Consider the following 12,631-nt stretch of genomic DNA (forward strand, 5'->3'; position numbering starts at 1 on the left):
GATGAACACACACAAGAATCCACCCTGTACATCTTAAATGGCTTTATTAAATATTAATGCCCGTTTCTAGTGCAGTTTATATGAATTAACCATATTACAGACATTCATTTAATTCAATCCAGTTATGGTTACAAATTAAACCGAAAACACTCTGAAGTTCACAGCTATGGTTTGCATGGATGTTGTGTGAGTTATGGATTGTGGTGCTAACTATATTTTCAGTGGCTTTTCAGTTTTAATTCATAACCATAACTGCAATTAAACTGGATTTTTTATAGTGAGTTTCTAGAGTTGTTTTTTTTAAAAACACATGCTAATGTCTTACCATAACGTCACTTTAAATATATATTTATATATGTATGCACACACACATATGCCTATATCTAAAGAACACAAAGAGCGCACTCAAGGTAGCTTGGTGTGCCGAAAGTGGAATGTTTCTTATTAAATTTTAATACCAAGCTACCATGAGTGGGAATGTACCTCCTTGAAGCCCCTGGAGCCTTTTTGATTGATATACCGGGGTCTGCTACCGGCCAACACTCAACTCCTCCGATTGGGTCTGGCAGCCCATCTTGGTGATGGACTTCATTGCAATATCTTTTTATCTATCTATCTATCTATCTATCTATCTATCTATCTATCTATCTATCTATCTATCTATCTATTTAATAAGTGCCTTTTCCAGGTGAAAGGGAAAAGAGGACACCGCCGTATTTATGAAGGACGTAGATGTTTTTCCACAGGAAACAGATATTTCCCTGTGAAGAATATGAAATATAAAGTTTTAAGCAAGGAAATACACATTACTCATCCATATCTATCTGTATATATCTGTATCTATACAGTGGCAGTCAATGAATATATAAGTATTGGTAATATATATGTAGGCTGTGCCGCCGCTGTACACCCACTTAGCCACCCAACAGCATGTTGGCCTTGTTCCTAAATTCTAGACCTTTATATTGTGCCCCTCCCCCTAGTTAGCTTTTAGTGAATTGTAAATTACACCAAATGCTTTGGGAACTAGACCAAGGTCTTGCCCGTCTATTGCATAAGAAATAACCGCTGTGAAAAGCTACCCATTCATTGACCTCCAATGAATGATGAGTAAAAGGTATAACGATGTTGGTATGCATTGTATCTCAAGGGACAGCTGAGATACCAAGAATTGACACCTGCCTACGTTTCTGTCCCCTCTCATGGCACCTTCTACGCGCCAATTTTACCATCTATTGTTGGCATAGCTCCGACAGATTGACAAATAGCTGCTGCATGTTCTTATTCAATATTTCCTTGGAGTTAAATCGAGTAAAGCTGCTGGTAAGACGTGTAGCAGCTTTCCATAACCACATTTCACTTGTCAGCAATGTGAGGGCTTTGGTTTTTTAGGGTAAACTTAAAATTGATCATTGCCAATAAGCAGATTAATCTGGTGCAGTTGGAAGCGCAAAAGTTTGTTAAGATCTCTAGTTCCAGAGCTTCAACAACTGTGCACATCGCCCTTTCAATGTGTGCTAGTTTAAAATGAGTGATTTATAAGACGTGTCCACCAAACCAAATAGCTTTTTTATATGAATGATTTGGACCACTTGGAGGTACTAGAGCGTAAAATCTTTTTGGTCATTGGTATTTGAGAATATTGCAATGCAGATTGCATTTCTTTGCAAACTGCATTCTTAAAGAAGAGCATGATTGGTATCTGGATTGGGTCAGACATTCTAGTTGCTATAAAGTCTGATAATGTGTCATATTTACCTAATATTAATTTCTTAAAAAATGTACAAGAGATCTATTTGTAGCACAGAGTAAGCACATCAGGTGGTCCTATAACATACAGTATGATTACCTTGTGATATTGTCATGAATTTGATATCCCTATCTTCTTGTTTTGTTCCATCAGTTCCGGAGTCAGTGAAGGAGTTGACTGTCGCCAGCCGGAGCACAGAAGACCTGCAGGTGACGTGGACAAAGGCCAATGGAGATGTGGATCACTATCAGATCCAGTTGCTCTTCAATGACATGAAGGTCTTCCCACCCATTACCCTGGGTAACACTGCGGAGCAGTACCAATTCACCTCTCTCACGCCCGGAAGGCTCTACAAAATAGTAGTTCTCACCTTCAGTGGAGATGAACAGTGCTCCAAATTTGTGGAAGGATTAACAGGTAAAAAGACTCAAAGGAAACAAGAGGGCTTAAAGCAACCAATGTTAGACAAAGGAGTTTCACAAACATCTCTCCGTTACACTTTACAAAAGGTTTTTCCTTTTCACAAAAAAGATATGCAACTTTTTAATCGAACAAAGCGCATGCAAATTTCTTGTCTCCTAAGTAAAAAGAATGTTGAGACTTATGGTGACTCATAGTAGTTACTGGTCGGTAAATGATAATTTGCCTCTGACCACAAGGCGCTGGCTACAAATAGTCTGACAACTGGCAATTGCAATGCCTTTGGGTAGCATTCCAACGCATCGTTCTTTTGCCCACCATGCCATCTCAGATTAGACCCAGCCCAGGCTTGATTCTGCTCCAATAGGAACAGTCCATCCCAAACAGCCAAGCCAAGTACTCTCTGAAACAGAACACAAACAACCCAAGATTGTGTTCAGCCTATCGGGCCGCTGCAGTCGCGTGCAGCTTATTTCCAGTGGTACAGTGAGCACAAGACCACATCAGGGCATACATTGTATATATATGCCATGCAGTATGCTCTAATGTCCTACCTTGCCAAGTTTCTTTTTATTTTGATCATTGTAAGGTTTATATATGTGTAGTGTTTATCTGAGTCTCCCATTCTATGTGCCTGATTTTGATCATTACATGAGGAAGGTTTATAACAGAGGAAAAAACGTACAAAAATAATTTGGGTAAAGCTGAGAATCAAGTAAAACGTGGCTAAACAGGTCATCATAAATTATTCTAATGCACATCATATTTCTGTCTAGTCTACGTGTCTCCTTTAAAAAATCTTTAAATAGGGTCTGATAACTTTAGTGTGTATCCTATCTCTGTGAGTGGAGCAAATATCATTTCTTTGGAATTCTTTGCAGCAAGAATATAACTCTTTATAATAATTGCCCAGGTAACTCCTTGTTGTTTCTTCAGTCCCCAGCACTGTGAAGAATATCCACCTCTCGGCCAATGGGATGACAAATAGCCTGAGAGTGAATTGGACGCCAGGGGCTGGAGATGTTGATTCTTATACAGTGACAATCTTTCGGAACAGCCAGCAGATTGATATGCAAGCCGTGTCTAAGCATGTCTACGAGCACACCTTCTACCAGTTGGAAGCAGGGGAGCAGTACCAGGTTGTGGTAAAGTCTATCAGCCGCTCCTTATACAACAGCCTAACTGCTTACGGACGAACAGGTGGGAGTTGGTAGACTTCTGTGCACTATAAAAAAATTACCTCTTTCATGTTAAATACTGGCTGAAAATATTTAATCATTTATTGGATATAACTGTGCATTCAATCTTTGTAAACATTGTTCTTTACACAAGGGTGCGAGAGGCCCATCAAAAAGTGTAAAAATATCTCACGTACTCCTGAAAAAGGTGCAACAAAGAATTTGATGTTCCACATGTATCCAGTAAGTTACGCAATTATAGTCCAAATATTGCAAGACAGTTCATAGCTAAGATGGTAGTCTTTATTGTTTCTTGTGATAAACAGAAGAACACAACCACCACATTTCGTCCATGAAGCAACGGGACTTCTTCAGGGCTCATCGATGCTTTTAGAAGAATTCTGTTTTGCATCAATCCAAAATGTATAAAGTTTATCATTCAATTAGCAGTGTCCTGTATAGGTTTCATAGAACAAGCGTTACAGCATCATAATGGCATTCATGCATAGATGAGTGTAATTGCGTAACTTATTGGATACATGTGAAACATCAATTCTTTTGATACACTGTTATCTGGATTACTTCAGAGATTTTTATGCTTTACGATGTTCCTCTCTTACCCTTGTGTGAACTGTTTTAAAAATAAATGGTATTAGAACGGTTAACCCAGGGAGTTTGATACCCGTGACCTGGAACGACTTTGAGTGCGGCAACACATTCACATTTCACAACCATTCGGAGCCGCGCTTTCTAAAAAAAATATTTTCTTCATCAGATGAAAGAAGTTTGCCATTTTTTTAATCAAAGAGTCCAAGGAAGAGGTTAGCCAAAGTTTTTTCTTCCGGTTACTTTCCTTTAGGTTCATGCTCTGAATGAAAAAATAGACTTTGGCCCTTGTAAATATGACTGTGTCCAGTTTGGACATTCCACAGTGTGGACGTTGTGAGGAAGCGTATTACAGATGTTTGGTTTCATTTCGAATGTGAGGGTCATGCCACCAGTAGGACCAAGCATAATGGTCATTTGCACCATCCACCTGCTCCTAACAGAGTAGTGGATTCTCTTCCATGTATATAATGTAACAGTTAGGGTATTACACATCAAGCTGTTTATTTCTCCTTGAGCATGGTCCTCGGTGTACCCCGACATTTCACCCGGCCCACCCCCTAGAACACTAATATACATTTTTGGTTACATGTCGTGTGATCCAGAGCCGAGTTGTTGAGTGTACCTTGACTGTGGAAGGCACCATCACTTCTCCACAAAATCCTCTTGGGAAATAAAGCTAGCTATGAAAACTCACCTTGACTTCCGCATCATAATGTTCTTTAAGATGGGATTGCGCCTGGAAGCTGCCGCGGGCAGTTCAGTGTTCTTTAATTTGTGTTGGCAAACCAACTGAATTCTAATCTACAAGTTCAGTACTTCCTAATTATTAAGCTCTTTCTGGCGAGAAGCCCTGGTGTGCAATGATTCTTATAAATTTGCATATAAATAAAAATGAACAGTCATGGAACATTACGCTTGGTTACTGACATCTGAGGGTGGTTACTATGTGTTAATATTTCTGTGGCCTGATTTGACCCACGTCAGAGTTCAAAGGTCACTGAAATAAACCAAATATGTACATTCATATACCACGGCTCATAAGTACTAATATTTACATGTTCATGAAACAGACAACACTGCGTTATGTACATTTATATGTGAATCTCTGTTTCATCCTAACAGAAATGTGCTTTCTCTTTCTGGTTCCACCGCAAACCATGACAGAGTCGACATTTGGAGACAAAATAGAAGAATATGCATATCATCATAGTAAAGCAGTAATTGTAGATTTATGGGCTGGGCACTAGTTTGTTTTTATTAAAATCTGTAATTTAAAAACTACCTTAAGATGTAGCAGAAACAAACATTTAACAAATAATGCCTTGATAGTGAACAATGGCCGAATAAGCTCCAAAGGGCGATTAACGGAATGGCGAAGGTACTGACAGTTTGTACATTTTAGTTCAATTCTTAATTGGGGAATGTGATTAAAGCATAGATGTATGTTAGAATAAATGTAGTGCACAATCTTTCACAAATATGTGTTTATGGTTACACCTACAATTTAAAATTATCAATATAAAACAGATTAATCGGATTTCTCCTTGTCTAGTTCCTGCAACTGTCCAAGGGTTAGTGGCCGATAATCTGTACAGCAGCCATTCGCTGGTAGTCAGCTGGCGCGGTGCCGCCGGTGTGGCAGAGCGGTATGACATTTTGCTGATGAACGAGCAAGGAGTCTTGTTGAGTAATCGATCTGAGTTGGCTGCAGTCAAACAGCACAAATTCGAAGACCTGACACCAGGCAAGAGGTACAAAGTCCGAGTAATCACAATGAGCGGAGGACTCTTCAGTGCGGCCCAAGAAACCGAAGGACAAACAGGTACAGAGAACTCTGAAGTTACATGTTCATGGCGGGCTATCATTGACTCAACTCATTGTTAAAGAAATGTTTACCTGATTACATGGGTTCAAATTCAGATGTGGCCCTGGGAGGACTCCCACAATGTTATTGACGTCAAGTGAGTTCTTTGGTGCCTTGTGTGAAAGTAGTTCATGGGTTACATGAACTCTATGTAAAGGCACCAACCACAATCTGTGCACATATGAGATCCATGAAATGGATATGAAAAGTTAAATATTCACCCCAAGGAATTACCTGTGGTCCATTGCTAGGTTGATGTGCTTTATTGCCTGTGGCACTGACTAGTGTGTTTACCCTGTGAATTAATCAAGGAACCATTTTTTTTTTTTTTTTAAATCTGTTTTATTGGTACACGTGGCATACAATTACGTTTCTTGTGTGCTTAAATCAAAGGGGAAACAACAATTGGAATAGTTCTTACATCATCAATGTGAACGTTGGCGACTTTAGAAAACCAAGAAATGCACTCACTGTCAATAAACACCTTCCATTATCTAGGGGGCGGTCCCTACATTCACCAAACATTCGCTCCATTGCTTCTATGCAGTGTAATGCGCTCTGCTCGCCGTACTATGGTGCCAGACCTCACCCGTCAGGGCGGGCGGCCTGATGGCCAGCCGTGCCCCCGGTGCTCGCGACCCACTGGTTGGTGACATAGCAAGTTGTCTCTCAGTAGTGTGAATAACCAGCCGGGCCCGGCTCCAAGCTACCTGCACATGAACCGTGGCCGGCTAGGGGGTCTAGTGGTCCGCCTCCGTGAGGCAGAAGTTTGCAATCATGGCATGCATGTGAGCTGCAGTCCTGTGTGTCGTCGCCGTGTGTCGAAAGTGAGAGGTGTAGGTGAGTAAGGTAGGTCCGGCGTAGACAACTGGGGGGTGTCCTGTGCCGGTAACACCACCAATTCAAACTGGGGTAAACAGGAGAGTAGGTGAGGGTGTGGAGAGTCCGATCTCGGAGTAAAGGGGGGGGGGGGGGGGGGTGCTGCAGTACTGTTCTACCTAGGCATCTTCGGGAGTGGTAGACTTGCGGGGCGCTGGCCCTGGGTGTGCTCGGGGGAGAAAGGCATCAACGGTGTATAGTGGCTCTGGGTCTCGGGTGTGGGCGCACCTGTGGGGTCGAGGGTATATGCGGGCTCCACTGATCAGTGGGGGGGGGGGGGGTTAGGTCGTGTGGGTGGGCAGTGGGTCGCTGGGGTGTTATTTCATGTCCATAAATATGTGTGGCTCCCGATACTCCCCTCTCTCGCACTCAGTCTGTGATTTGGGCCTGACCCCCCCTTGTCCTCTGGGGAGGAGCCATCTCTTTACAGCATCCCTTTATCATGGCAAGCTCTGGTGAATGCTCTCAGGAAGCCCTCCCATACCTGAGCTATCGGTATGGCCCTCCGCCCCGCTGTTTCCTCCCTACATAGCACCGTGCCTTCTGCGGTCGCCCAGTAGACGAGAGAGGCGCACCAATGTTTCGGCAGGGGCGGTTCCGCGGCCTTCCAATGGCGGGTTATGAGTCTCTTGGCGGTTATCAACCCCAGATCCCAGAACCTCATATGTGCTTTGTTATGTTTGGTCCTGGTTAGGAGGCCCAGTACACAGGTGTCCCAGTCGTGTCGTTGGCCCAGCGCAGTCCCTTTTGTCAACAGCGCGGTGACGGTGTGCCAGTACGTCCGGAGCTTGGGACATGCCCATAACATATGCAGGAGATCCGCGTCTAGGAGCGCGCATCGCGGGCATTTGGAGGTATTCAAGTCAAAGTAGCGGTTAACCTTGTCCGGGGACAAGTATGCCCTATGCACGATATAGAACTGTATGATTTTGAACCTCGAATTGCGGGGGACGTGTTGCGGCCCCTCGAGGATCCTTTCCCATTCTTTATCCGACCAGTCCCTCCCCCTGTCAGTGGTCCATCTATCCCTGAGCGACTGAAGGGAGGCCGTTGTGTGGGACCTCAGTGCCTGCGTCAGCCAGTGCACAACATGTGACCCTGCCCCCATTACGTGTAGGTATTGTATCAGGAGGTGGGTCTCGGGTTCCACAGACATATCGCCCCAGTGTTCCGTGAGGACTCGCATCATTGATGCATGCATCAGGAATTGTCCCGCCGGCAGCCCCGGATTCTCCACCAGTCCCTCGAACCGTACCATGGCCCCGTCGTCATATAAGTCCGCCAGTGTCTCAAGCCCCACTTGCGCCCAGTCATGTAAGTGCGCTGCTGTCACTACTCCCCCAGGTCTTGGTAGTCCCTCTAGCGGCAGGGCTGGCGCGTAGGGGGCAGTTTCCCTGGTCAATCGCAGTGCGCGCCTGTAGCATCTCAGTGCCACCGCTAGGTGTAGCTGCGTCTCGCGTGTCGCTCCTCTGAGTGGGTGGAATAGTGCGAGGGCTTCTGCTTGTGTCAGGGCTGGGACTGTCGAGGCCGTGTCATTCAGGTTCCTACCCGCAAGCCAGGCCACCACCCACTGGAGTTGCGCGGCAAGGTAGTAATGCTCTGGGTTCGGGACCGCAAGTCCCCCCGAGGCCGTCGGGGCATACAGTTTCTTCAGTGCCACCCTCGGTCTCCCCACATTCCAGATCAGGGTTCGCGTAAGTGTCTCCAAGTCTCTAAAGACCCGAGCCGGGACATACACCGGTATATTCGAAAAATAGTACAGTAGTCTAGGCAGGACTATCATTTTAGTCAGGGTGATTCTGGCCGGGACATTGAGCGGGAGCGTGCCCCAAAATTGGATCTGGGCCCGTAAGGAGTTTATGGCTCTAATCAGGTTGCCATCCAGTATGTCTGCTGCGTTTCTATATATGTGGATGCCCAGATACTTAAAAGTGCCAGCGTACCAAGTCAGTGTCGTGTTCCCTAGTTGCACCGCGCTTTCCTGCATTTCCGGGTGAAAGGGGAAGACCCCAGATTTACCCCAATTGACCCTCAGTCCCGAATGCGTTGTGAAGTCGCGGAGGGCATCGGTTAGTCCCGGTGGTATCCGTGTTAGGTCCCTGACGTAGAGGAGTAGGTCGTCGGCGTAAAGGGAAACCGCGTGTACCCCGTCTATCAACGGGATGCCCCACTCGGCGCCTTGCATCCGCAGTATCTCCGCCAGTGGCTCCATGGCCAACGAGAAGAGTAGAGGTGATAACGGGCAGCCTTGCCGCGTGCCCCGCCTCACCTGTATGGCCTCCGATAGCAGGCCCCCCATCCGGACTCTAACTGTAGGCGTTTGATATAGGAGACCCACCATGTCCAAAAAAGTGTCTCCCAGGTCAAACTTTTTCATAACCGCCCTAAGAAACGGCCACTCCACCGAGTCGAATGCCTTTTCCAGGTCCAATACTATGCAACCCGATAGTGGCCAAGGGTCTCTCGCGTACTCCTGCACTCTGAATAGCCGGCGGACGTTATGTGACGTGCCGCGTGTGGGTACGAACCCGTTCTGGTCGGGGTGGACCAGGGTAGGTGTGTATTGGGCCAGTCTCCTCGCCAGCATGGATGCTAGTATTTTGTAGTCCGTGTTTAAGAGGGCAAGGGGCCTATATGAGCCCATGAGTGCCCCGTCCTTACCCGGTTTCAGTAGGGAGACCAGTGTAGCCTCACTCAGAGATGGGGGCAGGGAGGAGTCGTCCAGTGCTGTCTCATACATCTTTACGAGTTCAGGGACCAGGAGGTCTTGGTATGCTTTATAAAACTCCGCTGGGAGTCCGTCTGGGCCGGGGGACTTTCCGTTGGAGAGCGCCGCTATGACTTCCCGGAGCTCCTCAGGAGCTATGGGTGCCGTCAGGACAGTGCGTTGGGCATCTGTGAGTGTCGGCAGCAGTATCTGATTAAGATACTCCTCCGTGTCCGGGGCGGGTGTGGGCAGGCATGAGCGATACATTAATCAAGGAACCATTGGAGGTGTTTAGTACATTACAGAGTTCCCCACCACTATTTTTGGGAGCCCTTCTACATTCAGTTTATCTATGTCTGTTTTCTTATATGTTTGTATTGTATAGAAGAGATGTGAAATAGTCACATGAATGCCCTAATTTTGTATGTAGATACTCATGCCACAGTGAGCGTGTGTGCACCTCTTTCTGTAGAATACTTTCAAATGATGCACCAACTGTTATTGTGTTGGGTCACTGATTTCTTCCGTCATTCCCTTTGTTGTATTTACTTTCCCTTCTCTAATTCTACCCTGGCGGAGAGGCAATACGCAGGGTGGTAAAAGGTCATTGAAAAAGTTTGTAAAATACATTGTGGGTGTACCAAGATTCCTAATGCTCACACTTGACCTCTCCCTGGGAATTCCCATTTTCCCATCCATTTCTTGAACTTACAACTGTGGTAAATCTAGCCTTTGGAGCATGTTTCCAACCTGTAGGTATCCCCTCACATTTGTACCATACATTTAATATATTTTTTGCACATGCGAGAGTATCTTAGATGTGCCAAATTTTCTGAGTATGGGTCCTTAATATTAGATAGTATAATATTTTGCATATACAGCTCTTTCAGTGACACTTTTCCTGGTTTTCCATAAAGAAAGGTAAACTTGAACATAAATTATATCTGAATCGGAATGGTGGTCTTATAAATATCAGGATCTTAGAACCCCATCAACGTCTCTATAGCAGCACCAACAGCTGTATGAAATGATAATGAGCTGTTCACACTTAATGATTTGGCAATGTTAAATGGTAAAAAAATGTTGCATCTATCGGATACAGCTCCCTGTGTTTGTCTCTCACATGCCTTTTTATCCATTTTTCATTATTTTCTTTTTATTTTCACAACCCATTTGATCTCTCACTCTTCTCACCACTGTTCTTTCTCTCCTTCACTAACCTCCTATCCTTGTTTTAAAAAAATCTTGATAATATATTCTACGTACCTTACCTCTTTGTTTTGGCAGTACCAGCAGCCGTCACTGGTCTGAAGATAACACAACATAGCATGCAAAGCTTGTCCTTCACCTGGGTGGTGTCGGAGGGAGAAATGGAGTCCTATGAGATACTGCTGTACAATCCTGACAAAACTCTCCATGATCGAAAATCAGGAACTCCCGCCCTCCAGCAGTGTACCTTCGAAAGTTTGCTCTCGGGCAGGCTGTACAAAATGGTGATTGTTACCCGCAGTGGCACTCTTACCAATGAGACATCCACCCTTGGAAGAACAGGTAGGAACCTTAAATCATTGACCAATTGGTTAACAAAGAAATGAACAAGCTTAATGAATTACATACAATATTTGTTATTCAACCTTCCTTAGTTCTAACTGTTCCCATATAGAAATGCATGGTTGTTACTGAAATCCTTCCTATTAGAAGTCAACTGTGACTGCAAACAGCTGTGGTCATAGGCATAAAACACTATATTCCATTCCGAAAAAGCCTAGTCAACTCAAGTTGCCAACTTTGATATGGGAGACACAGGTCAGGCTTTTTATTTATAAATTAGCCAATTTAAATTTTATTATATAAAATGCTTGGATTTGTTCTGTAACAACCTGGGATTTACTAGAATCAGGCCATACGTCTAAAATAACCTGGTGTTTATTTGTGAATGTCAGTAATAAATATTCAGGCATCAGTAGATATCACGTTTGGCTTCAGTCGTTAACAGGTTTGGCTGTATTCTAATGCATATAAAGTCTTCATCCCTACTATGTGGATGATTACAAGTAGGCCGGAGCATTTTCACAAGAGGATACCCCTCTTAATGATTCCTTGTTCTCACATTAATAAGTACCAAAAATCCTTAGACTTCAGGAAGAGGCTGTGGGTACAGCCGCAAACCAGGCCCCACCGATCCTGACCTGCACCACAGGTGGAGCATGGACACCCCCCCCCCCCAGGCATAGGAAAGCCTGCACTGCCTACTCAAAGCCTCCAGACCACCTAACATTTGCCCCACAACCTGCATTGCCCCAGCGCCCCCTTACCACATGCCTATATCAGGTGGTAAATGTAGCAAAATGAACCCCTGTAATGAAGGACAACCATGAGGAAAAAGACTTGATAATCCTAGGCCGGCATGACTAGTGATTTTTATCTTTGCAATTTTGGACTTCTTCACTGTACAACTTGCAATCAGCCCCTACATGTGTTCTCTGAGTCAAATGGCCCAGATGGATAATCATGCCAGTAGTATACATGTTAACATTTGTGTCTACAATTTTGTAATTCCGTCACCCAAGGCGCACACAAAGAGAGTCCATAACTGCCTTCGAGTCATTATTTGTAAACTGCTTGTAAATCTTGCTGCAAACCTCATTCTGATTGACGTGTAGCCCAATTCTAAATGTTTTAATTTGTACTGAGAATGGAAGTTTGTACTGCAATCCAGTGATTTGATAATCATGTTTTATCACCCAAGTTCCTGCCCCAGTGACCGCTCTACAGTCATCCAATCGAAACCTCACAGACAGCCTTTGGTTCACCTGGAACCCAGCAGTGGGTGACCAAGATCAGTATGAACTGACACTTTATAATCCAAATGGAACTGAAAAGGAGAAAAGACAGGGCAAGGACTTGAGGGAAGCCCACTTTCAGAGCCTGATCCCGGGCAGAAAATACACACTGGAAATAGTGACTCACAGTGGAGACCTCACCAACAAAGCCATGGCTGATGGAAGAACATGTGAGTAGGTTCTAGGGTTTAGCAAACTCTGATATGTGGTCGAACATTAATACATTATTCATAAATCTGTTTTGTTTTTTACAACCATTTTGTCATTCATAGGTGTAGCATTTCTTGAATAATTTGTTGGGCCTTGTGTCAAGTGTAAGTTGTGTAAGGCAGTGTGTACCATGGGAAACACTGGTTTTATCTTTGAGATTAATCTGAATGT

At 44.4% G+C, this 12,631-nt stretch overlaps 1 protein-coding gene across 2 annotated transcripts in view; it reads left to right on the top strand.

Annotated features, from left to right (window-relative positions):
* The window catches only part of PTPRB (protein tyrosine phosphatase receptor type B), a 471,570-nt gene that overhangs the window by 336,372 nt on the left and 122,567 nt on the right, over positions 1-12,631 (top strand). For both annotated transcript variants that reach the window (XM_086921879.1, XM_086921886.1), the window contains 5 exons: positions 1,904-2,167; positions 3,107-3,370; positions 5,510-5,779; positions 10,695-10,958; positions 12,157-12,420. In XM_086921879.1, coding sequence (XP_086778005.1) covers positions 1,904-2,167; positions 3,107-3,370; positions 5,510-5,779; positions 10,695-10,958; positions 12,157-12,420 — 1,326 coding nt within the window. The remainder of the gene's footprint in view (positions 1-1,903; positions 2,168-3,106; positions 3,371-5,509; positions 5,780-10,694; positions 10,959-12,156; positions 12,421-12,631) is intronic.

This window comes from Lissotriton vulgaris, chromosome 1_1 (genome assembly GCF_964263255.1).
Source record: "Lissotriton vulgaris chromosome 1_1, aLisVul1.2, whole genome shotgun sequence".
NCBI classification, from domain to species: Eukaryota; Metazoa; Chordata; class Amphibia; order Caudata; family Salamandridae; genus Lissotriton; species Lissotriton vulgaris.